The sequence below is a fragment of the Rhopilema esculentum genome, chromosome 16 (assembly GCF_057945365.1).
Source record: "Rhopilema esculentum isolate cy_ngs chromosome 16, ASM5794536v1, whole genome shotgun sequence".
Classification (NCBI taxonomy): domain Eukaryota; kingdom Metazoa; phylum Cnidaria; class Scyphozoa; order Rhizostomeae; family Rhizostomatidae; genus Rhopilema; species Rhopilema esculentum.
The window spans coordinates 3,240,834-3,267,006 of record NC_142830.1 but is presented as its reverse complement, the minus strand read 5'-3'; the positions used below and the strand labels follow the sequence as shown (position 1 = coordinate 3,267,006).

The 26,173-nt window shown below is 35.0% G+C and overlaps 3 protein-coding genes across 5 annotated transcripts; all 3 read left to right on the top strand.

The window, feature by feature from the left end:
* Window positions 1–1,431: 1,431 nt before the first annotated feature.
* On the top strand, window positions 1,432–13,321 carry LOC135682240 (uncharacterized). Of its 2 annotated transcripts, none has more exons than XM_065197036.2 (8): window positions 1,432–1,786; window positions 3,397–3,509; window positions 4,921–4,951; window positions 5,336–5,444; window positions 8,518–8,746; window positions 9,520–9,675; window positions 10,583–10,828; window positions 11,720–13,321. In XM_065197036.2, the coding sequence occupies exons 1-8, from the start codon at window positions 1,521–1,523 to the stop codon at window positions 12,016–12,018; spliced, it is 1,449 nt and encodes a 482-aa protein (XP_065053108.2). In that variant the 5' UTR covers window positions 1,432–1,520; the 3' UTR covers window positions 12,019–13,321. The 2 variants fall into 2 exon arrangements, with proteins under 2 accessions (XP_065053108.2, XP_065053107.2); XM_065197035.2 differs by having other exon boundaries at window positions 1,433–1,786; window positions 9,517–9,675.
* Window positions 13,322–13,459: 138 nt separating this feature from the next.
* On the top strand, window positions 13,460–19,294 carry LOC135682246 (uncharacterized). The gene is made up of 3 exons (XM_065197045.2): window positions 13,460–14,570; window positions 17,138–17,150; window positions 18,510–19,294. Exons 1-3 carry the CDS (start codon window positions 14,487–14,489, stop codon window positions 19,217–19,219), a joined length of 807 nt encoding a protein of 268 aa, XP_065053117.2. The 5' UTR covers window positions 13,460–14,486; the 3' UTR covers window positions 19,220–19,294.
* Window positions 19,295–19,432: 138 nt separating this feature from the next.
* Window positions 19,433–23,837, top strand: LOC135695605 (BLOC-1-related complex subunit 6). 2 transcript variants are annotated; one of them, XM_089112875.1, is made up of 2 exons: window positions 19,433–21,893; window positions 23,248–23,837. In XM_089112875.1, the coding sequence occupies exon 2, from the start codon at window positions 23,282–23,284 to the stop codon at window positions 23,756–23,758; it is 477 nt and encodes a 158-aa protein (XP_088969001.1). In that variant the 5' UTR covers window positions 19,433–21,893; window positions 23,248–23,281; the 3' UTR covers window positions 23,759–23,837. The 2 variants fall into 2 exon arrangements, with proteins under 2 accessions (XP_088969001.1, XP_088969002.1); XM_089112876.1 differs by having other exon boundaries at window positions 19,433–21,991.
* Window positions 23,838–26,173: the final 2,336 nt, after the last annotated feature.

Genomic DNA, 26,173 nt, shown 5'->3' with positions numbered 1-26,173 from the left:
TATCATGATATATCATTTTTATGATTACAACTGCTAGAATTTAGTGAGCAATATTCTTTCATTAAATTAATGCCTTACACGAATATCCTTTTGCAGAAATATCTGTCAGTGGCTGTACTCAATTTCACAGCAAAGTTATCGTGCTGATTGAAGAAACTTTATTAATAAACTTTCTACCCTTCTCATTGCAGCACTTTAAAAACTTTAAAAGGTGCAATTCGCAAGCTACTGAACAGACAGTAAGTTCAAATGATTTATATAAGCAATGACATTTGCAGGTAAAGTTTAGTCCAAAGAGAATTCCACTTATGAAATATTTACAATTTTCACAGCGTGTTGTGTGTTACCCTGGGTGCTCAGGGTAGCTGTATGTAAACATAGTATAGATTTGACCCTAGTGAAACAGCCTCCGTCTAAATTCGATGATAAAATCTTTGCTTAGAAGTAATATTTGACAAAAAATTCTTTGTGGTTGTAAAAATGTACAGGAGGAGTATAGTCTTCCTTATGTTAGAGTCTTACTATAGCAGATTGCTATCGGAGCGGTCAGAGCGGTCAGAGCGGTCAGAGCGGAGTAACTTTTTCTCGAGAGTGATCTTCGTGGTAGCAGTTACTCTAAGGCGCTCCGCTTGTCGTACGCCTTCCTTCCTCTTCATTCCTGGTCCACAGTGCTGTGCGCTTTTGCAATCATTTGTGCAGCACAAGTACACCAGATTAAATTATTTCATAATTATGTACTGCTATAAATTCTTTGTCAATAAAATCTGAATAAAATGGCAAAAAACAAAGCCCCCTCAATCTCCCACTCTTTTGCGGTCCGTGCTCAAAAAGGCGTTTCCGAAGAACTAAAGGGCGTGTCAAAAGAAAAGTTTTTGGGGCTATGCCCCTTGTCCCTGTCTTTGGCTGGCTGGGTGACAGTCAGGATTCGTTCTGGATCGGTTAAGATCCGCCTATGACGACCAAACGTTTTCCCTTCCTTTCAAAAAACCCACTCATTTTCAAAACTGAAACTTGACAGGTCTGATATTTTGGTCATGACAGATGGAATTGACACTGCAACCTCCCAGAATTTATATTGAGATAGCTGCAAATACAATTTTTTAACGAGTTGCATTTGATATACCTATTTACTTTTACATACGCTGTAACCTTGTTTGATTTAAATCAATTTTGAAAACAGATCAATGGGATTTTGATTGTAAAGGTTTCCTCTTATACCACTATATCATTTTTGAAGGTGAAAACTGTGCAATGATCAAACTTTGAAGAATTTCTTTAATGAAGACTCAAATGTTTGGGGAGGCTAAATAGGCCAGTGCGAAGAACCCCCCACCCCCTTCCCCCGCTTCCGCAGTCTCTGCCATCGACAAATTCTGCTCATTCTCGAAAACAGAAACCACTGCGATGGAGTAATTTACATGAAGTACTTCCCTTATCCTCCGATATTATTCACGAATACCAAAACACCTTGGATGATGTAAAGAGTACTCTGAACGCTGAAAGTATTTTTGAATTTATTGATGACTATGTCTATGTTGAGCAGATTGAAGGGATTTTTTAGGAATATGAAGGGAAAGGTGAAAGAGGTAGATGATGAAAAAGAGCCTTCGAAAGGCGTACCTCCGGAAGATGAAATTGCCAGCGCTGAGGTTCAGAACAGGCGTAGTAAAGTTGCCGAATTTCTTGAACCCGTTAACAAAAACTGGGAATTCATTGAAGAAGTTCTTTTATGGAAGAACGCAATGCCTGCTTGCGTATGCTTCTTCTTGATTTCCGGAGTGTTTTGGTGAGATGATATTGTAATTATTTCGTTTTCTGTGTAGAACATTTCACGTAATGTTTTGCTGTATCCATTGATTGATATGCAGCCATAATTAATTACACTCAACACTTTATGCTATTGACAGCAATATTTTGATGGATTCGACAGTTTAACGCAGGAGAAAATTGATGAGCCTTTAAATGATCAATTATCGTGATCATATTCCAGATCAAAAACAAATACAGAATATTCCAACCAAACCCTTTATACAAGTTAGATAACCTGTTATAGGAATGCTAAAAGCTGCAAACCTTGTGAAATAAAAAATTCCAGTAAAATTGGTTTACGTGTGAATGATATAGGGGATGTATGGCACTGTAGGTTGTGATGAAAAGTTATAAAGTTATAAAGTTGAAATAAAGTTACAAGAGCTACACTACATGTTTAAGGAAAAATCTGACACATAACTGATGATCATATGATGAATTTTGAACAATTAGGACCTTTATAATTCACGAACTTTATGCTAGGTCCATTGAACATCTAATATGAAAATCTGGGTGCATGGAAAGACAACACACCCAATATGAAAATCAACTTTAGTCACATTGGAAAGGATTTAGCCAGGGACACCAGAGAATGAGGATGGGGGTCAACCACCCCTGTTGCCTTTTGATAGGAGGGACAAGAGGGGCCAGAGTGCCCTTTTCATTAAATTGCCCTTCAAACCAGCCATTTGTAATAATCAGAGAGATCCACATGAAATTCTGATTGTAGTGCCTTTTCTCAAAGTTTGTAAAATAATTCCTTATGCCAAAAGTTAACCAATATTCAAGATACTGACAGAGAATGAAATAAAATTGCAGTTTCAAAGGAATTAGAAGAAGCTAGGATTTATCTTTCAAATGCCCTTTTACTGAAGCCTGCCCCCTTTTCCCCTTAGTTGTTTTGGTGTCCCTGGACACAACACAAAAAGAGAATGCTAAAAAATGAATCATTTGACATTAACGATTATGAGGACTATGGCAATTGACTGAAATTTTGAATTTACCAACTTTGTTTTACATGTGACCCAGACTGGAAACTTTGTTTGTTGCTCAGACCATATTATTTTGAATATTTTACAGCTGCAAGCCTGAAATCATGCACACTTAAAAATTTGTAGTGGTAATAATGTAAAATGTTATTAACTTGGGACTTTACCTGACCAATTTGTAAAAGCACATAGATAGAAAATGTTCAGTCCACAGGCAATATATTACGGGCAGGTGACAAAGTTTCCAGTCTAGCATACGTGATGTTACTTGTCTTCGATCATTAAGCATGAGGAAACAGATAGTGATTTGATGCCCATGAAATGCAAATCAATGGCATTTCAAGACAGTGTGTATGTGTATAGAAGCCTGCACTTGATCCCATCAATGAGAAAAGTATTTTGCCAAAAGCTTTAAAACCATATTTTCCTCATCTATTCAAGATTTGATAACCAGAAATGGGCTACTATGGAAACATACCTCTGCCAAGTCACGACTACCTTGATTAGGGTGATTCTATTAATCTTTGTACTCTTCACTTATTGATTTATCTATACCAAACTGCTGGCTGACTTTGTACTGTTTTTTTTCAAAATTCAGGAAGTTCATCAATGCAAAGCTAAGAAAAATTGTTCTGGCTCTTGGGGCATTCTTGCTGGCCAATGGGCTGAGCTCAGACTTAAGAGCATCTAGCTGGGAATTCTTTGAAACAAGTAAGTTATTTTATCTACTTGGCCTGCCCATTTTCAACCATGTATTATTGCAAAGTATCACTGTCATCACAATCATCACCCTCATAATGATTACTAGATACTCTGGAAGAATTGTAGGGCTAAGGGCAGAGGGTGGAGCAACAAGAAAAAAGGACAAAATAACAGCAAATTGAAGAAAATTGTTTAAGTTTGCTCTGTCAAGGAGACAAATACCCTGCCCCCTTCGTGCCCCCATCCCCCAGTATCCATGATGATCATCATCATTATTATTATTATCATCCTATTTTTATTTTATACCAGTACCAGGTATTACCAAATATGTAAAATACATGTTTTATGAGGTCAAGCCCTTGTTTATTTTGTTTTAAAAAGATGCTTCCATGATTTTTTTTTCTCCATATTTAATGAGCGACTTAAGTAATATTTTGTTATATATTATTTATTTCTTCAACATATATTTATCATTCATCCATCTTCAAATATTTATGTACTTTATATGGTTTTTGCAATCTTCTCTGTGTTTATTTCTTAAGTGATTTAATTGTTTGATTTATGTTAATGGTTATGGTCTTGTATGATGATAGTGTGCCAGTTTTTCAAGTCTGAGCTCAAAATGATGTGTCTAATTGTCTGATGATTTAATTTCTCATCTTTGTTAGGTGGAAAATTTGTTTGTTCTAAATCAGGACATTTTCATTTTACATTTACATTTTCATCATAAAATAGATCGTAGAAGTTTGAAATCTAAAATTGTTTCTTTTAATGTTTGTACAAGGAATAAATAAGTAGCTTTCACAAGCTAAGGACCATACATCTATAATTTCATGCCTAAAGTGACTTTTGTTCAACTATCAAAATAAAAAGGGGAACAACATTACCACCAGAAACACGATAGGAAGGCCAAATGTTCCTGGTCCCACCTTTACTATTAGTCATACTGTTTAAATGATAGTGCAAAAAAGTGAAAAAACTCCATGTTCCTGATATTCTTTGAAATTTACTGTTACAATGTCAAAATGTTTCTTCATTTGAAGTTGACATTGTGCTACAGGTTTCAGCTATGAATACTATATCAATGATGTCAATTAAAGTTGGCAGATGAATAAATGTAATAAGGATTTGCAATAATCTTCAACCAATTTTTGAATCCTTTTTGGCAACTGGCTTGCCACCATACATTATATTCTGGTCTGCCAGAAATTCCTACCATGATTGTAATCCTAGGTCAACTTTTATTCTGGCAGTGCTAAATGCCTATCTAAGTTCAATAAAGTTGCTTACGTGTCAGATTTCCTCTGAGTGGTTGTAAGAAAACTTGTTTGGTGAGGAATTATTGCCTCTTTTACCATTCTCCTTTCTTTATTTGCCGAAGGACAGTACCTTTTGAATCAATTTTTTTTATTTTTTACAGATTTTCATTTTCAAACAAGAGGTGAACCTAAGTAAGTTCATCTTTGGTATTTTTGATACAAAATAATGTCATGTACCATTGACAGAAGCACAAAACAGCTTTGGGGCTGGAAGTGTTTGTTTTCTGTGCAATCTCATTGTTCTACTACTTTTAAAAAGGCTATTAGAGCAATCTTTCTCATTTTAAAGTTTGAATTGATTGCTCTTTTTGTCCACCCAAGCCTATTTTTTGCCCCTACTAAACAGCACAACCTCAGATAATATCTTTTCAAGTTATTGATTGAATTCATAATTTTACTTGTGTTTTATGATTTTAAATATTTTTATTGAGAAGGCTGCAAAACAAGGCAGTTCTGTACTTTTTGTTAGTTTTGCCACCAATTTTGTGTTACTCTAAATATGGAACTATTTTTCAGATTGCAGTTCAGCTTTGATGAATTGTGCCTTTTTATTGCAACTGGTTGGGCCATGTTCGCCCAGGCTCATGAATCACTGAGAAACATGAGCACAACTTGTCCTCCAAAGGTACTAACTTTGTTATTGATTTGAAATAACTGCTTGGTGATGTGTCTTTCAAATGTTGTTGGTATTGGTGTTAGGAAAATAGATAAAAGGGACAGGGACGTTTATTGATGGATATTTTCGGGAGAGTGAAGGGTACAAAATTATTGACTGACAACAAGCCAATTGTAATTTGTCACTAAGATATACTACTTAGGTCTTAGGTTGACTTCAAGTCATTTCCTTTCTGAATTGAGAGAATTTTTGGCATTATTGCTATTTGATGTCATTCTCTTAATATAAATAGACATTGGGACTAAACTAACACTTCAGATTGCTCTCAAATTTTCAGATTGCTCTCAAATTTTCATACAAATTCAAGTATTGTTCGAGAAATATGAGTGTCAAACTTGCCAGGCATTTATATGCCTGATAAGGAATATAATCTATACCTGCAGGGAAAAATGAAGTTTTACCAAGCCCCAGCTGAACCAGGGGTTGATTTAAGACAAATACCTTTTGAGAAACTGAAATGAAAAGTACAACTGTTTTTTTCACTTATTAATAAAGTACAACTGAACTGACAATATTATTATCTATTTTGGTCTTTATGTGCTAGTTAATGGTACCCAAGTATCATCCATTTTAAGCAACTATACTATGCAGTTAGCTCTTTGTAAATTTAGTTATCAGATGTTCATTTCTTTTGTAAATGGCAATTCATTAAACATAGCTGTATGTACTCATCATCAGAATTGACACATGTTGCTATGGTGAATAGGAAATTTTAGCCAAGAATTCTCTACTTGGTAATCAGTTTCTGAATGGGAAGGAAACGGATTGGATGTTTTATTTACTAGATTTTGCCACTGATTGTTTAAAAAAATTCGTTGATTTGATGTCAAATTTTAAGGAAAGTTTGGTGTGAAGTTTTCTTAATTTTACACAAAAAGATGTCCCTCCATTTGTGCTTTATATCAGTCTTTAACTCTCTTTGTATTATGATAACGTTTCACGAACTAGTTGCCTTGTCTGATTTTTTAATAACGACTTTTGGTTGCCAGGATCTTCTGTCTTGTTTAGTTATTAATTTTGCCTCACGAGGTCCCTCAGACCCCCCTGATATCAACATTGCAAGTTTAAGTTTTTTTATTCTAAGATATAAAAGCGTCACTGGATTAGACTTAGTATTAGTGTTCTCAAGCATGCTCAAATTTGAATTGTTCTTACGTTTGTTTCTGCTTTGTACATTTAAACGGTTTATCATTTGGTGGCACTTCAACTTAAATTGGGAACTGAATTTGCATATTGACAGGTCTGCAGCAAATTTGACATGTTTAGGAAGAAAGATAACAACAAACTTGATTGTGAAATAAACACAATTTTTCGTAGCGAAATGAATTATTAGAAGGGTGAGTTAAGGTGAAGCCTGTCCTCTAGTGGGAAAGTATGAAGGAAAGACGGAGAAGGAAAAATAACTTAAACGGGCCTCAGCAGAGTCGCTAAAAATGTTTAAATATTTTGTAACATTATTTTGAACATGATTTAACTAACTGATCATTGTCATGCGTATGGGAGGTCAACCTTGCCAAACCCTGCTAGAGGACAAAAGGAATCAGTTTAAATAAGACACAAGACATAAGACATAAGATATTTTTTTACTTCAACCTGAACGTAGAATTACAATCAACGATAAAGTATAACTAGTGAAAACTAGTAAATAAAGTACAGTTGGATTGGATTTGGATGCCCAAATCTGACGCAAACAAGTAATCAAATTGATTTTATATAAGTATATCAAATGGTTGGGAAGGGATCTAAAGCAGAGCTAATTCACAAGCCCCCACCCGGCCGAACCGGCCAATTCAGACGTGCTAATAACGGTTTTTTGTTAGCTGAATGTATCTGCTACGAAGGAGAGAAGCTGCTGCTTCAACTGTAGTCAATTATTTTCGTAATACCGAGTTGTTTTATAAGATTCAAAGGCCAGATTTGAAAATAAGCGTTTAAGATGTTTTTTATTTGTCACATTATTGAAGAGAGGATCGTTTTTTAGATTATCAAATACTTTAGTACCAGTGTATCGCAGAGAGTTTAGCCCACAAGTAGTGGTGTTGTACTGCTGTGTATGAAGTCCTCTAGCCTAGCAGATGAAAGACGAGTCAGTCGATTACGCACATATTTAACTCTAAAAAACCATTTTAATCCGTTTGGTATTTGATTCTTTTCAAAGTCATGCATAAAATGTAATTAGATCTGAGAATATATTTTTTTATTTATGCGTATAAGAATTGACAATTTACGCAATATACAAAACTATACCACAATAAGCATGGAAGTGCATCACAACCCTAATAGAGGCAGAATGATGCAGGCTGAGGGTATCATGTAACTTCAAGATTTTTAAGTCTCTGAAATGCTGCGATGTGTGATCGTTATATTCTGCAAAAGTGATTGTTCGTAAAATGACTTAATGGATTTATTGTAATTAATTCTGTAATAAGTAATTTTTTACTTTTATTTTTTAGCTTTAGACAAAGTATATCGTAACGTTTTCACGGCTCCTAAAAACAAGTTTAGCTGATGGAGTTACCGTGCCTAAAGAAAGTAAAATGAAAAAAGTGGACAGTTTACAATATTCTTGATTCAGAAAGGAAGTCGTAATAGACGAGACGTTATATGCTATAAGGCCATATGCTATCAGAGATATCAAGATGAGTCAACTACAATTTTAAAGATGGTAGTTATTGGACGGCTTAGGGCAAGATTAGTGAATAACGGTGCTGACGGGCTGCAAACCATTTTGAATGTTAATTGCAGGAAACTGCGAGACGCGAAAATCGGGTGATGATCAAAATCGCGAAGATAATGGATGACTAGATTTCCGTCCGATGTAAGAATGCGATCTGCGATTTTTGCTTTAAAGTCACTGACTCACTCCACTTTATCAATGCAGACAAACTTTCGGACAATTAAAACATCGGGGGCAACTAATTTCAAAGAATACAATTCTCGGTGAACTTTTGTTCATTTCGCACCTAATTCCCCCTCTTTTTGAAACATTTACTCGTGTATTAAATTTCTATTTTTATTTTAGTTTTACTGCATCGTGGCTGTTTCTTTGTTCACCATTTTGGCCCTGTTCACCTACATCCCTGTTCTTGAGCTCATTTACGTCTTGGTGTGTGTTCTCTTCTTCTACCCATCCATGATTTATTATGGAATAATGGACAAAATCGAGGCTAGAGTCCAACGTCTCACAAACCCTATAGTCAGGCACTGGGAGAACAACAGGACGAAACGGAGTCGAGTCATTACACAGCCAGGTATTACGTATGATGCTATTTTTATCTTGCCTCTGTTTGCTGTATGATATTTCTCCAAATCTTCAGACCTGTCAACTCTCCCCGTTTTGCCGGGAGACTCCAGGTTTTGCTTGCTTTCTCTCGGTCTCCCGGTTTTTTATAATTTTCTCCCTGTTTTTCCTTATCTTTCAGCAGAGGTTTTCTTATAACAAAAATTATTGAAATGCCTTTCTTCGTGACAAAGTTTTTTGTTAGTGTTTACAAATTAACGAAAACGTTAAAAACCATTAGGAGAAAGCTTCCCATGATAATTATTGTCATAAACTGTTTGTCCAACATGACTTTTTTGCAGGTATGTTGTTTATAAATTCAAGAAATTCCAGGGATCTCTTTGTTTTTGGCCAAATCTCCCTGTTTTTCTTAACAAAAAATCTAAAATCTCCAGGTTTTGAAAATTTTAGGTTGACAGGTCCGAATCTTTGTCAATTATTTTATTATCTTAGAAACTGAGACAAATGCCATACTTCTGAAATATCAAATGTGTCTCTTTTCGACCTTTTTGGGGTCCCTATAGTCCTCATCTGGAAGGGCTAATTTTTCCTACAATGTTTATGCACACAAAACACATACAATGTCTGTGTTGTGTTGTTAGTCGTTCGTGGCCACGGAATTTCTATGGGTTGTCCCTAATCAGTGACATTTACATAAATATGTATGCATCCAGCGACGGCTGCCCTTTTTGAAAATGTTTTGTATCAATAGTTACTTTTTCAACGTCCCTTTGGTTTTAGTAGGCAATCAAGAGCAAACTGACGACTCAGAGGATGAATTCACGTTGGAAAGAAATCAGTTCACAAAGAAGGTGCTGTCTTCAGCAGTTCCTGATGCAGCTGCTGAGAGTGAAAGTGATGAAGAGTTACTCACAAAGCACCTACCTGTTCACGACGGAGGTATATTTTTAATTTTAACAAGTTTACTCTTAAATTTTTATAGTGTGGTGGAGGTCCAAATGAAAGCTGACTGGAAGGTAAATAAAGAATCAAAAAATGTGATGAATCATCTTGAATAAAGCATATTAGTTAATATTTGACTCACCTGGAGACTGTCATACCTGCATACTTAAGGAAACATTGATTTTTGAAATCTGAGAAGATCGTTCAATAGAATTAAAGCAATGTACCTAGGTATTTCGTAAGTACCTAGGTACCTAGGCTTTTTAAGTAAAAGAATAACTTGTCGTCATCTTTTGGCTCGTAGTTCAATTACTTTTTACCCAAGCAGTTGAACCAATCTCTTTACAAAATCGCCTTTCTATACTGTTAAGGAAACAAAGATATGATAATATAAAAATATATATAACATTTGATGGAACTGTCATACTACAAAACGTTTGGCCAAAGTTATGATTTGTCAGCAGATTATCCTATTAAGGCTTGATATCCGTGTTTGATAAAAATGAAACAACTCAGAGACTCTATTTTCCCTTCAAGATCATTTTTATATGCAGAAATACCTGAAACAGGCATAATGGGTCGAGATTGAAAAGTTGCAATCATGTATCATTCGAAGAGGTTTAGTAGGCCTTGTTAAACAAACGTTAAACGTAATCTTATGATTGTACTTACTAGGTCTTACCAAGTGAAGCTTTTAGTATCCAAACATTCTCATTTAAGAAACATCCCATTGATAGAATAGTTAACAGAAGCAATGTGTAGCAGGATGACCTGTTTAGATGGGCTACATAGAGATGTTTAGATGCCTCTTGCTATGAGTGGTTTTTCTGCGAAGTTTGTTAGCGGGAAACCTTTCTTTTAGTAGATCAAAACTGTATTGCTAATAACATTCTTTTGTTTGTAGAGTATTTCACAGAATCTCAATTTGAAGAGAACTTAGCAATGCCATCTATGTCCAATTTTGATAGTATGATGGAGCCGTATGAGGATTTTCACGCGGGACTAAAATTCCCAGACTATGAAGATTCGTCGACAGTTAAGACCTTCAACGTATTAGCAGCCGCCGCAAATAATTTTGATACTGATGACGAAATCGACGATTTGCCGTATGATAGCGACAAGATTGCATTGCATAAAGATGAAGTCTCAGGTCAGTAAATTCAATTCAAGATACCTGTTTATAAGGTCCTCTCTTATATCCACACGAGTAACTGGTGTCTGTTGGGAAGCACTCTGGCATTGTCAGATTGGAGACAGAGGTGGGTAAAGTCAGCCCACCTCCTGTTGAAGCATGCTAGACTCGAGGGAGATTTTTAAGCACCTCTGTTAAATTGTTGGCACCATACTACTAACTGGAAAAGGTGCAGTCACACCTCAGCATCTAATTAACTAAATTTAGATTTTTGTACAGGCTAATCTTCAATTGTGTGGCAATGTTATGGTTTAAAGATTGGTCCTACATATTTAGATAACGTCCTGTGGTCCAGCATGAAATTTAATCTCAAGTCCCAAAACCTTGGATGAATACTTTCGTAAAGTCTTAGCAGTAGTTCTTTTGATTTCAAGTTTCATTTTTTTTCTTACCACCGTTGCTCTGAATCTACACGTTTTGTACCGTTCCTTTCTATTTTGAAGCAACATTTATGCTCCCATTAGGTTATCAAAGCCATCTGCCTCAAAAAACTGGCACTGAAGGCATTGGTGGCCATCTGAAACAGTTGCCCCCTTTAAGCTATTACTGTTCCTCAAGTGTGGACTAATCCTAATACTACGTACACAAATCCAAATTTCATTCTTAGAAGGGTTAGAATTACTGAATGACGGTCGATGACGGTTAACCTACTCGGGGGTTTACTTTCTACATTTACCACGGCGAAGAATAGTTTCAATCAAATTTCGCCACCCCTGTATCTTGATAAAAATTTCGCCACCCCTGTCTCTAACAAAAGCTTCGCTACCCCTGTCTCTAAGTCTTCCATTGGAATCAATTTTTTGTCGCTGTCAGTTTTATTTTAATCATAGGTACTTCGCTTTGTTTTAGATCCAGCAATAATGACAATGAGTCGCCCGGTCGGAGATAACGAATCGCAACTCAGAAAGAGAAGAGTCGAAAGGGATTCAAAACATGGTCCCATCCCACACGAAACTTACGATGCATCCGATTTCAGCTCGGAAGAATGCACACGTGCTGTTGAAGCAGATTTTGAGTTCCTTGAACATGCTGATGTAGACGATCTAAACTTTCAGCCCGAAAATAACGTTGTAGAGAATAAAGCGACTGGGAGCTCGTATACTGACAGTGGTATTGCATCTGTTTCTAAATGGCTCGGCTATGAATAATTTATAACGAGAGTAATGAGTGAGAAAAGCAAGTATTCGATATGATAGGCTTCCGTCCCTTCGTGAGGCAAACCTAACTTCACGCTAGATTTAGTTCCGGTAAGTCGGGATGCTAATGAAGCAGGTGTAGGTTTGTGTTGCATACGAACGTCTCTTTAACCTGGCAGCTCGTACTTCTCGTAGACAAGATTTCAGAAACAGCTTGATTTCATTTTACCTAGGGAGTAAGACAAGGGGAAACTTTTTACCCTTTGCATTAAACCAGTGTATATTCATATATGCCAAAGCAAATCCCTTTTTGGCCCCCTCTTTGGCCTATAACCTCTTCTCTATCAAGCACCTTCCTTGCAATCTTATAGAAAGGCAATGCTGATTACGAAATTGCTCGCATGATATTTCCAGGTTGTAAGGTCATGTTTTCTAAAGTAAAGAATGAATTGCCTAGTTCTGCCTTTAATTTTATCTGGCAGCCTTTCATGGATCAGCAATTCCATCTTTATGCCCATTTGGTCCAGTTCTTGGTTCGAATCTAAGAAAACAGCTTTCCCGTTAAAACTTTATTCAAAGCAAGAATGTCAGTGGCTTTTGTAAATGACCAACTAGTTTTTTCGGTTTGGTCTGTGGAGGTATAGACATACGTCTTTCTCCAACTTTTGAAATGTGTCCGACCTTCCTTTAGAATCTCAAAAAATTAAACAAATCCCGGTTTATTTATAGAAATGTATTAATTGAAAAACTAATTAATTTAGTTTAAGGGCATACTTTTGGTTTTAAAGTATTTTAACATCAAAATACGGAGAATTCACATGTTTGAAAAATGTGAACCTTGACTTGTAAAAGGGGGGTGTTTCCTCATTTGTAAACGAAAATCATCCAAAGACCCCCTTTCCATCTTTTTTCCATCACTTGATCCGCAGCTTTCAAAACATTGCCCGACCGAAGTGTTTGGGGGCTGGTTCGTGGTTTAACACTTACATCGCAAAATGAATTTTGCAAGTAAATGTTATTACACACGGAGCCCCCAGCTTCTTATCTACCAGCCTCCCCCTGTTTAATTCTCTTTTCTTTTTTATTGATGGATTCTGATTATGGCATGCTGGTACTTTCGGCTTACTGCGTGTATAGATACTAATGTTAATAGATACTTATCAACGTGTTTAAGCAGTATTCCTCTAGCTTCGAAAATATATCAATCGTCAAAGTATCAAATTACTGGGACAGTAAGTGCTGGCCTAGAAATTGCTAGAGTCTTGTACCGTATAATTATCGATTTTATTCTGAATTATAACTGTACTTAATGTAAGCTTTTGTCTCCCTGCTTGTCGTTTGGATTGATCTCGAATTTTTTTCGAAGTTGATAATGGGTAGGGTTTTTCAATTTATTTCCCTTGTCTCAAATGTTTTATGCCTTGATAACAGGACCTACAAACCAGTTGCAGTTGCAACAGTTTATGTTTTCTCATTCCTTTAAAAAATATCTCCCCCCCCCCTTTGTTGTAGAGTGCATGTATGTGAAACACAAATGATAGAACTACTTATCTAAAATTGATTCGGGGAAAGGAGGGATTCGAATTTTACAGGGGTAATGTGAAGTAGAAAATTGCAAAAGCTGCATTTTGTCTTCACAGTTATTTTCGGGATTGTAGCATTTAACTCTTTTCTTGGAACCAGGCTTCTAGGGACTTAGAACCTGTCTATTTTCCCGGAATCAAACTTCCAGGAACCTGAACAATTTGAATGACATGTTTTTAATTGAGTTCCGTTTGTGGCTTGCCAATTGACCTCTTAAAACCCAACACATGCCGGCCCGCAGATTGGAAGTCCTTGATTCTTGGAAGTAGTGTCCCGATAAATGTTTCATTTTTAGTTAAAATTTGCTAAATTTTGCTGTGTTATTTTTGTAGATATATTCAAACACACAGCTAAGGGGTCCTACATGGAACTCTACCTCAATTGTTCTGCATCCCCAAGAATTTCACCCACATATGCTGTCTGCATTTTACGCGAGTTAAAACATTCCTCGTATTTATATGCTTACCACTAATTAGGAAAGTAAATGATCAGTTTTCTAACTAACAATTACGTGTTGTTCGTTTACATTCTTAGAATGACAAATTTTATAGAAAACCAGTTTTGTCCAAAATAGTTTATTTCTAACATTGTATAAGTTCTGGTCATTCTGCATTAAATTTAACTTTTACTTTTCGACAAGGGAGCGCGTGAGTAAAATGAACAAGCTCACAGATATTGAAAGCAATACAACAAAATAAAATAATATGGTGATGTCACACCCCAACACCCCCATCAGATACGCCCCTGGTAACTAATTAACAAAAATAACGCAAATCCTCAAACCTCAGCTTGGGGCTTTATTTTTTTAGATCTTTTTTATCTCATAGGGGGATGGGCCAATTCGCGGATTTATGGATGGTTTCTGCCCCCTTTCGTAGAAGATCGCCGCTGCGCCAATGCCTGCGCAGTATCTCCTTGCATTACACGTGGGAAGAGCGTTCGTCGTGTTCCTAAACTCTAAGAAGAAACAGCAAAGACCAGGGGCGGATGCAGAAAAAAATCTGACATTCGCAAAGTTTCGACCACGCCCATACGACCACGCCCAAAAAATCAGTCAAATTTACTATAGTCTCAGAATCGAAGTTTTCCACTTAAAGATGTATTTTTCCTCATATTAAGTTTTCGGATTAGGAAACTAACAACACATTTTTTAAACAGCATAGATTAAATAAAAATATTGAGGCTCAAAGGTTGAGAAATTTAAGGACAAATATTAAGAATCACAGCCAGGTCTGGATTTCATTGACAATTTGGCATTTTACTTATTGAGTGAACAAGAAAAGAGATCTCTGGAAAAATTTTGAGAAACACTCATCAAGCTTTTGTTGTGTTGGCATGTTTTGTTTCCTACATGGCTTTTGTGATGGAAAAACAGCAGCAAAGATTTGAAATGCTCTCTTAATGATGATTTAATGGCAAGTCTAGGCACAGAATCACAAATTGTCAAGAACAAAGAGGATGAGCTAAAATAAGGGTATATTAGGTGTGTGTATCACCCCTTCTCAGGGAGAAAAACTCATGAAAAACATTTTACGTCACTCACTTAAAAAACAGCCATTTAAAGAAAGGAATCTTAGTTCTATTTATACAATGATATCATTTAACAATCAAATACTGTGTTAAGTGTAGAAATTTTCAATGCAATATCCACCCAAATGTTTGACTTCAACACCAAATACCTTAGGGGCCCAGAGCTTTCTGTTATTTATTTTGTGCATTCGCCTTTCTATCTAAACTGCTGTGTGATGTGCCTTAAACAGGGCCAAAAATACAAGTTAGGTCAATACACATAATACAATTTTAGTATTTTCAGGTGTTGGTAAAACAGCAAATGTAACAGAATTTAAAACAATTCATTGTCTTTCCATAACAAGAACATCATAAATATATTATATACAAATTTAAAATGTACATCAAACAAAGTCAGTAATGGCAAAAAAATAAGGCAAACATGGTAACTTTTACTATATGGATTTATATAAGATATTTACTTGGCAGGACCAACTTGCTGTGAATTTCTTATTAATAATGTAGTAATTCCCCCATTAGGAACATTCCATTGATTGCACTTATTTACTACCCATATTTACATTTATTTACACACACAATTACATAGAAAAGAAAACTGTCAGTCACTTGCAAATTCATAAACAAAAATTAATGAATCTTAAGGGTATTTCAGAACCAAAAGTTTCAAATGGTATACTCTTATAGTGTGGAATCCACAAATAATTTTACTAGTTTTAGAGGTTAAACTTGTGAAAAGGGTTACCATATTTATGGCATGACCAGACAAATAAAATCAAAATACTATTACAATTTTTTCATTTACAAATATGACAGTCTAGATTTTTCCAAAACTGACAGCATAAAATTAACAAGAAAAGAATACGCCGTAGAAAATGCAATATCTTAGTCAAAAACAAATCCCCAGCACAGTCAAACTATTTACAGGTTTGTGATAATAACAACATCTATCAATAAAAAATATTTAGAACTCTAAAATCCAGCATATTCAAATTCTTCAAGATATCTATAGAACAGCATCATTCGTCAGAATGCTACATCATCATTATCAAGATGTACGGTTACATCATGTACCTGACTCGAACGCTAAAAGTTCTGATTGAAAGCCTGCATAAAAATGGCTATTTACCTTAAAAAGCATCATGTAGTCATCAAAATATTATTTGAGTCTGAATCTCTGTCTAAATAACGTCCTCCATCATGAAAATGAAAACATAGGCAAAATTTTGGTTCAACAATTTTAGGTCAAACTGAACTGTCCTCGCATATTGCCATCTATCAAATTCCATCCATCAACCAAAATCTTCGACAAACTTTGAACATCTTCATAAGAAATCCGCTGATTCAAATTAAAAATCATCTTATATTTGACTCCTTTCACTCACTCTGAAGTACAATTGCTGCTTATCTGCAAGCAACTGTCTCCACAGCTTTCCAACAACAATCATGGCCGTTGATCTGGAAGCGAGGTTTCTATCTACTCACTTTCCAAGGTTCTCTCCCTCAACTGGCTACCGAACATAGTTCGCATCTACCTTCGCCACATTCGCAAAAAATTTTCCCATATACATTTCCTATTGGTTTTCAGATGGCTAAATAACATAGCTGGACTGACATTCGCACAAATTTTTGGCATACATTTTTCAGTACTACTTCGTTTGCGCACGCATGCCTAATATATTATAATTCCATTCGACATTCGCATCAAACCTTATTGGTGCTCTGTGAATTTATGCGTAAAAGGGGGAGCCCTCTTTCGAATATATCATCTCTAAATCACGAAAACGAGGGAATAAAACCTAAAAAGTAAACAACAAGGTGACATCATAGCAACTAGAGCAGGAAACAAAACTTTTATTTCTTGTATTCTATGGACCTTTTTTTTATTATCTGGCCATTTCTAGTACAATATTCACAATGCTGAAAGATATTAACAGACAATTACCAAAAGACATGTGGAAATCTGACATTCGCCAGTGCGAATGTTGCGAATGTCTGGATCCGCCCCTGGCAAAGACCATTGATATCTAAGAGTGAGTGAAACTCATTTTGGGTTTAGTTCCATGCCAACTGACGGCAAATATCTTTCATTAAAAGTTCATAAAATGTATTCGCCCTTTTTATCTAAAATGACAAAACCATTAGGACCGTATTGGCCGTCAGTTTTGCCGTAAAAAGGTGAAACCAATAACTTGTAGCAGTGAATGTTCAAAAAACATATTATAATTTTACGTAAATATTTGTTTTCATGTTTAGCTTCTAGTTCATTGCTCATGATCATCGAATGCTCAATTTTAGATTCTAGTTAGATTAAATATTTTGGAACTAAATTTTTTTGAATTGAACTAAAATTTAAACTTGTACTTTTTCCCAGTGTATGGTCAAGTTTATTGATATTTACAGGCCCACACCTTAGCTGGGGCATTGGAAAAGGTCATCAAAATTGTCAGGATGGCCACTCTGGTGTACCAGCGCTGTGAATTTTTGTCCAAACATGCCTAAAAGTGCAAAATTATTTTTAAAAAGTCAAAGAAAGGGGGAAATGCAGATAAGTGAAAAATAATCTTATCAGCCACAAAAGCTTATTGGGCTTGTAGAAAGCTAATATACGATATAGCCTTGTAGACTCGGGTTGTAGTCACATCAAATGTTGTTTGAAAAGCTATCACTGTGAGCAGAATGTGACTGTAATCATAGCTTCATTTAACAGTTTTACATATTTGGGTCTAAATTTCATGTGACTGTAAATGGTTTTGACTTTAAGCAGGAATGACTATCAGTGAAGTATACTATAATTGCAACCCTTAAAAAAATTGTCCACTGCCTAAATCCCTGGAACAAAGATATATACACAAAATTGGGATAGGAAGCTTGCATTTTTTTAGATACTGCCCAGTATGCAGAGCATGGTATCAGCTCCCTGGAGATGCAGACATGGTATTGTGAGGGCACACTTAGCATCTAGGTTTATACAAATTAGATCCAGGAAAATTGATAGTTCTGCCACACCTGACACTTTTGGACGATTTTGTTCACCTGCAGCATGATGTGACACTTTGTGACCCTAGATGACTTGCCAGGCCATGACATGTCCAGTGTGCATTCAGCTTTATGCCTTCAAATAGTTGAAAAGTCCAAGTGAAGGTGCACAAATGATTAGCTCTAGAGCTAAAGTGATTCTAACTTGACAAGATTAAATAAGCCATTGATGATTTTTATTTCATGCACTAAAAATATTGAATTAGTGAATTTTAACAATTGCAAATAGCCTTACTTCCCTTAAGAAGATATTAGGTTTTTCCCAGGTAGGTTTTTTTGGCAAAAGAACTTATAAAAGAAGGAGGATTGGAGGAGTGGGATGAAATGAAAGGAATCTTTAATTACATTTTTAGACTTGAAGATGTTACAGGCAGGAAATGGTTGTGATGAGCATTGTGATATGGATACAAAATATAAAGACAAAGTTACAGTTTTGAAGACCAGAGCAGTAAACTATCTGCTTACAAAATTAAGAGACAAAGAGACCTGTGCCAAAGATTTCATGATTCATGGTGACAGGCTTATGCGCATCTTGGCAGAGGAGGCCCTTGCCAGCTTACCAAATGTTGGCTATGGCACAGTAGATACACCATGTGGAAAAAGTAAGGGTTTGGTCAAAAAGGGGGAGCTGAAGCTTTGTGTTGTCTCCATTCCAAGGTCTGGTGATATTCTTCAAGAAGCTGTAAGACAAATAAAACCTGGGGTGAGAATTGGGAAGATACTAATACAGCGAGATGAGTCTACTAAAGATAAAAGGCCTATATTGTATTACAAGAAATTACCGAGGGATATTTCTGAATGTTTTGTCATTCTGGTTGATCCAATGTTGGCTACTGCTGGCAGTGCCAAACGTGCTATTGCAGTTCTAATTGAGGCTGGAGTGAAAGAGGAATGCATTATGTTTCTTAATCTTGTCTGTTGTCCTGAAGGAATAAAAAATCTTTTTTGTGCATATCCAAATGTTTCAGTCATGACAGGTGCTATTGACAAATGCTTGAATGAACACATGTTCATAGTACCAGGATTAGGTGATTATGGAGATAGGTATTATGGTACTGTTTAGCCAAGAGTAATATTTTTCTAAGAGAGATCAATAACTGTAGCTTGTAACAACAATTTGTAAAAAAATTGATCTATATTTTGGAACTTTTTATTTTCGTACAAATCAGCACACAGCCCATATAGTGAGATTTTATGTACAATGGACATTGTAATTATATCATTTAAATCTTTGTTTAACATTAAATGAAATGACCACATAGCACAAGGCTCTTCCAGTTTATTTCTACAAAAATGTTCAATCACAGCCTGTTTAGTATGTATAAATTATCTCCATTTTTTGTTATCCAACCTTTACAGTTAACTAATTTTGATATCCAAAAGAATGCTCTGCCTTTTAGTTCGAAAACTGGATACTTACAAGTCAGTATCATTTATCTTATGATAATAAAAGACCAATTGGGGTCCACAAATTATTTTAATATCTGTGTCTTTTAGAATTCGCTCAAACTCACCTCATTTTCAAATTATTCCAGTTTAAGCTTCTAAAGTTCATGGCTCCTAATTAACATGATAAATTTTCATTTTTACGATTTGCTTTGTCTCATGCTCTAAATGCTTGGAAAGGACTTTTTGTTGTCTTTAATTAGTTTGCCTGCCTCAGTATTTTCCTCATGGTCCCAGATGCCTCTGTTACTCTCTCCTTCTCCACTTGTTTTGGGACAATTGTGCCTCTTCCCTTTTTGTTTTCATTAGTTTTTTGGTGTGTTTTCAAATTAAGTAAGACCACATTTTAGTGTGCTTTCTGCAAAAATCTAAAAAAACTCATAGGGGATCAAAGAAAAATGCCATCAGACGATATCAATATGGTAATGATCCATAGTTTCTTTCTTGTAATGTGAAAATTTGTCTACTTTTAAGAAAAGTAAAGAATCTTTCACATAGTCATTTAATTTCAAATTAAAGGCTTTGTACAATTTCTAATAACCATCAACCTGATATGCAATTAAACCTTGATTTCGGTATAAAAGTATACCATTAAATGTAGGTAATAGAGCCTTACTCCGAAACATGGGTGCATAGTACGATCGTTTCTTTACACAAAAAGATGATAAGATATAAACGAGTTAAAGATTCCATTCGATATAGCAAACTGCAGTTCTTTCATTTTTTATGATGTTGAAAAATTTACTTCTACATGAACCAGTGCTTCTCCTCTATAATTTGTAGAGAAAAAAGGAAAATGCTTGTGTGGAATAGTAAAATAATTTTCGTTTAACGATGCTAAATTCATAAGTTTACTTTTAAGAGTTAAGCTTTGATAGAATCCAACATGTTTTAATAGAAGACTGGAAGACTATAGCCTTGACAATCAAATGAATATCTTGTTGGTGCAGTCTTAATAGATCTTTCGAAAACTTTCGATTGTATCCCAAATGATTTGCTTATCACTAAACTACATGCGTATGGAGTTAATGAAGATGCTCTAGTTTTTCCTAATTTATTACTATCTCAAAAGACGAAAACGGTGTGTTCGGATAAACAATTTATACAGCTCTTTTCAAGAGGTTATGTCTAGTCTACCCCAGGGCTCTGTGCTAGGACCAGTCCTGTTAAATTTAAACATAAATGACATTTCTATTCATAAAACAAGCAACGCTCTATAATTATGTAGACGCCAATGCACATGCTTTTTTTCTAAAAACATGCGCGATCTTGTAGATACCTAGCAAAATCTATCAAAATGAAAAAACATGCATAAGAATAGGAAATGAACAAACTGATTTCTATGATGTCAATTCTGGAATCAAACAAGGTTGCTTTCTCACTCCAACGCTATTTAATTTATTCATTAGTGACACTTGGTCTGAGTAATTTTCGCCCGACAGAGTAACGGATAATGACCGAAGGTGAAGGATCGAGGGAAACGTGAGAGGAAGCAAGACGAGTTTGTTTGTGGATTTGATTTTCTTTTTACCCTTTCAGCGATAGCCTGCAGCATTTGTGAACAGGGACACAGGCTAGGGGGAGGTGTTTATTAGGCACCTAAGACTACAAACTATCCTGCTAGATGGGTGATAAAAATGTTACAGGCTAGCAGTAGTTTATGTTATGGTTTATAGCAAGATCAAATAAAGAACCTCTATGCTTTTGTAATTAATTGCATTTGATATTTGGGCCATTTTTTATTTTCATGTAGGGCTATTTATATATTGATTGATTTTTTCATTTTTATACTGGGAAGAATTGTTCTTTCATATTCTAGTTCTTATCTTGTTTATAGTAATGAATTGGCTTGTTCTGTATTCAAACATTTTTCAAAAGTTGCGAACGGTCATATTTTCAAAGCATTATGCTTTGCTTTGCTTTAAATAACAATGCAAAACTTTTTGAAACGATACTTTTTAGGGACTTTAGTAGAGGATTTGGGTATTCATTCTTCTAAAAACTCTGATTCCGGCGTGAAACTAAATTTTCATAGAATTTCTATAAGAATTTCCTGGATTTGTGTTTCTCTAATCTCTAATGGACCATTCAACTAGGTGAGAGATTGCCCGCTTTTTTTGAGTTCCCTTCCTACTTTTCACTGTTCAGCGCCCTGACGAAGGAGCATAACAGGCAGTAAGATTTTGGAAAATGCAGAGAAACTACAGGGAAAGAGTTTCATAGATTGGAATTTATTCCCATTTTCAAGTTAGCTTGCTTCTTTAAACACTCTTATCTAAGGATTTTTCCAGGTATGTTAAGTACATCTGTGAGTTCCCTCCTTGATAGTATCAGAATGATTTTAGCAAGTCACATAATGGACTTGGCTTCTTCTTAGGCCGAGATATAGGTAATTAATGACATTCTTCATTTAGATCCTGCTTTTCTGATTGATAGAATGCTTCTGTAACCAGACACAAGATTTTATTTCCATGGACGAATTATCTTCCTTGCGGTTAACAGAACTGGCTGTTCAGGGGGAGGGGTCCACGGTCATCTGGAATCTGTCGTAATCTGGGCCAAATTTTATATAATTATAAAGGGAAATAATATATCATACTTAATGTTCTCAAATAGTAGTTTTTAGTATTTTCTGCCCTAACCCTAGCACACGTGCCTATTAAACACATAATGAGACAGGAATTAATACTGGCAATTAATGCTGGCCATTTCCAAAATGTACTGAAAACGTTACGAAAAATTGTTATGTTCTTGGTTTTTAGAATGTTAAGCACCCCCCCCCCCTCCAAAAAAAACTTCTAAGCCCCTTCAATCTGTAATATGATCTGCGGTCCTTGATTAACAGCCCAGTTCTGTTAACTAGAAAAAACATAATTTCTGATGATCTGTTAAGATGGTCCACCAAGGTGAACCTTCCACTAGAATTTAAGCCAATATTAGATAATGTCCCGATTGTAAGCAGTGCCAAGAATGGTTCATGGTCTCCTTAATTCCTCTAAAATGGATCATAGTTTATTTATAATATGTGGGTATGTGTATTAATATGAGCATTAACATCTGTAACTTTATAGTATTATCAGCAATGGGTTATCTCATACACCAGGACAGGCCTTCCCTTAATTCCCAACAGTCCTCTATTCCTCTGATTTTGTTCTGACTTTCTTTTACCGTATTGTTTCTTTGGTGTGCCTTTATTCTTTGTTTATCTCTTTAGGTTGTTTTTCCTTGTGTCTTCTCTCGCATCCTGATTGCCCCTCTAGCGTACTGCTTTATCAAATAATTTATGATCCCCTTTGTTTAATCTTTCCGTATAGTTGCTTTTTTGCCCGTAATTATATACTGAAGATGACTCTAGCTAGAGTCAAAACGTTTAATTTAATATAATCAACTTGTCTATTTGATGGTACAACAAAGAATTGTCTAAAACCAGATTCATCTACTTATCGGATTGTCATGATGTAACAAGAAGCTGTAGAATGTTTAAAGCATTGTGTCTTTTTTCTTTGTTGTGGTACTTATTATTAATTTGGTTATCAACAACTAGTCAAGTTTGTTAAAGTTTTGTTTATAGTTAAAAACCTTTACATCACTTGTATTTCTGTTTCTGATGTCTAGCTTTTTTACACCCCCTTTACACATTTCTAGATCCCCTACCAAACCATGCAATTTCTCTAGTATAATGGCAGGAAACACAGAAAAGGGGCGCCCTGAAACACCAATCAGTATAAGTGCAACTTCAAGTTCATCAGAGGAGGATTCTGTTATAATCAATGAAGGCTATTATCAAATTCTTCATCAGCCAGCACACAAGCAAGTGTCCAGGAGCAACTCTTCTCAGCTGCCAAGCATAGACCCATTTATTCTTACAGAATTAGAGGAGCAAGCAACTGGTGCAGCAAAAAGTTTAGCATGGATGACAAATTACCTTGTACACAAACTTTCTGAAATGTCTGTCACAACAAAGCAGACAGCTCAAACATACAGTGAAGCTGTGCAAAAAGCAAGTGGCCAAGCAGATGATAATATCAGAATGATGTATGGATTGATGGCAAAATGTGAGGAATTGAATAGAAAAATGAAACCAGTATATGAAATTCAGAGCCAGGTTGAAATAATAAAAAAGAAACTTGATATTCTTGAATCCATTTGTAAATAGTGTTTCAAAGAAAAATTTCTGTCGTATTTTGGTAGTTTTTGGTTCAGTATGTATGGTAATAAATCTTCGATTTCATAAATGAATCTCCAATTTTCTTAATCTCAGTACTACAGTGAAGGTATTTGTATTTGTATTTGTATTTGTTGCTACCTAGCATCCGAAGGTAGTTTTTAGGACACTGAGAAGCTTATGCTTATTGAGCAGTGTCCTGGTCCTTCCTCTCGCTGTGAGCACACCTCGTGATTCCCATGCCTGGAAGGAAAGACTGCATGCTGTCTTCCTAAGACATCTTTTTTCCAAGTAGCATGAAACCTGATTCTTACAATTTTTTTCCATATTTGTTATGTCTTTTTCCATTGAAAGTTTGCATAAGCTGAACAACTAATCTACATTACCCCTTGGATAAGCAATAAAAACAGATTGGCCAGATTTTAAACTAAATGCTAAAATAAACACATGATTTCATTTTATTGTTTAATTCCAAAAATGTTTAGAGCTTTAATTTTATTTCATATATTCTAACCTGTAATCAATGATTAGATCCTATTAAAGAAAGGTAAAGACAGAGATACTAGATTTAGTTCAGTTCATTTTAAAACTACTACTTCATGCAAAACATCTTTTCAAGTATTAGAATAACAAAAAATGGCAAAGTGTCTATAAAAATTTATCCACAGGAGTGAACTTTTAATGAAGTATTGCTGTTATTGTATTTTATAATGACTCTGACCATTAGTATTGATGCCAAGAGTTTTGGCCCTATGCCTTAGTCACTCAAGAATAGAACGAAAATAAAATAAAATGCTGTTACAATTTGATAATCATATGTTTATGTAATTTGCATTTGATATTTTGGTCATATTTTTTATTTTTTACGTATTTATATATTGATTAATTTCTACATATCTATACTAGGAGAAAATTGTTATTTAATGTGCTGGGACATTATTTTAGAAAGGAAGATAAGAGACTTCTAAAGTTGGTTTTGAGCACATTGTGAGACCTTTTAAAACCCTCTTCCCATATTCCAACCCCCTTTTTTCTTTTAGGATAACAACTCGATTTTTTTAATTATTTAAATGGATATTGTTTCATTAAAGTTAAACTTTTTCCATACCCTGCAACTTTGGCAATACAGCGCACAACATCACATGCATTTTTTAAGAACGCACAATAAGAACACCAAGGCTGCAGGTTGGAAATTAGAATGATGTGTTTTCGAATATGTTCCATCCATTCAATATACCATAAAGTGCATGAGATTGAATAAATGAGTTTTATATCATTCTTAAAGTATTTTTGGGGACAAAATATCTTCGTTTATAAAAAATCCCAGTATCTTCAGATATCTCAATGTTCACTTGTTTTATATGTTGTTTTCAATTTAACTTTTCATCTATTTTAATTCCAAGATATTTTTTATAATTTCTTGTTTAAGTTTTTTATTTTTTACAATGATATTTATTGTTTACTAGTTTTTTGAACTAATAATCAGAAAGTTCGATTTAGAAATGTTTAGTGATAGCTTATTGGCTAATAACCACTCATTTATTTTGCCATTTGAGAGTTTACAAGTCTTTCAATAAATTCAATAAACAGATTTTTATAAGCGAATAAAATACTGGTGTCATCAGCAAATAAACAAAAGTCTAGTTCTTTCTTGAAAATCATTTTGATTTTTTGTATGTTATATCATTTATTCCTAAAGATCTTATCAAACAACAATTCGTCTATTTTTCAAGAATTTTACTAAAAATAGGAAGAATCGAAAATAGAACTATAATTTCCACATTCCAATTTTCATTTACTTTATGAATAGGTGTAACTTTTAGAAAAAGTTTCAAAAGATATAGTGTAGCGAGCTACACTCTTTTTTTATAAGAACAATTTTATAAGAACACGAACCTCAAAATTGGTCAAAAGTTAAGAACAAATTAAGAACAAACTGAAGCTGAGCATCTGCAAAATGCAATTTTGAACAATGTTTTATTCTCAAAATCGAGGATTTTCAGCGATGTATGGGTGCTTTTTCGTCGAATATTCAAACTTTTCGGCAATAAAGGTTGTCTCACTCACTTTGTTGGCAAATGAGGCCTGAACACCTCCCTAGAGCGAAAAAGCTAGCACTCGCACTGCTTACACCCTATTAAATTAAGAACAAATTAAGAACAATCCAGCCTCAGATTTTCGAAAAAATTAAGAACAGTCAGCCTGAATTTAAATTTACTGGTTCCTTATAAAAAAGAGAGTGTAGTTTAATGAGCCTTGTAGGAGCATTGTAAGAATCATTTGATTTCCTTTCGTCCAGATTATATCGTTGACCTCTTCTGGGGTCACTGGATCTAGAAAAATACTATTCGAATTTGCTAAAAAGTCTTTTGTAGACGGTTTCATTTTTATTTCTTTTTGTGCAAC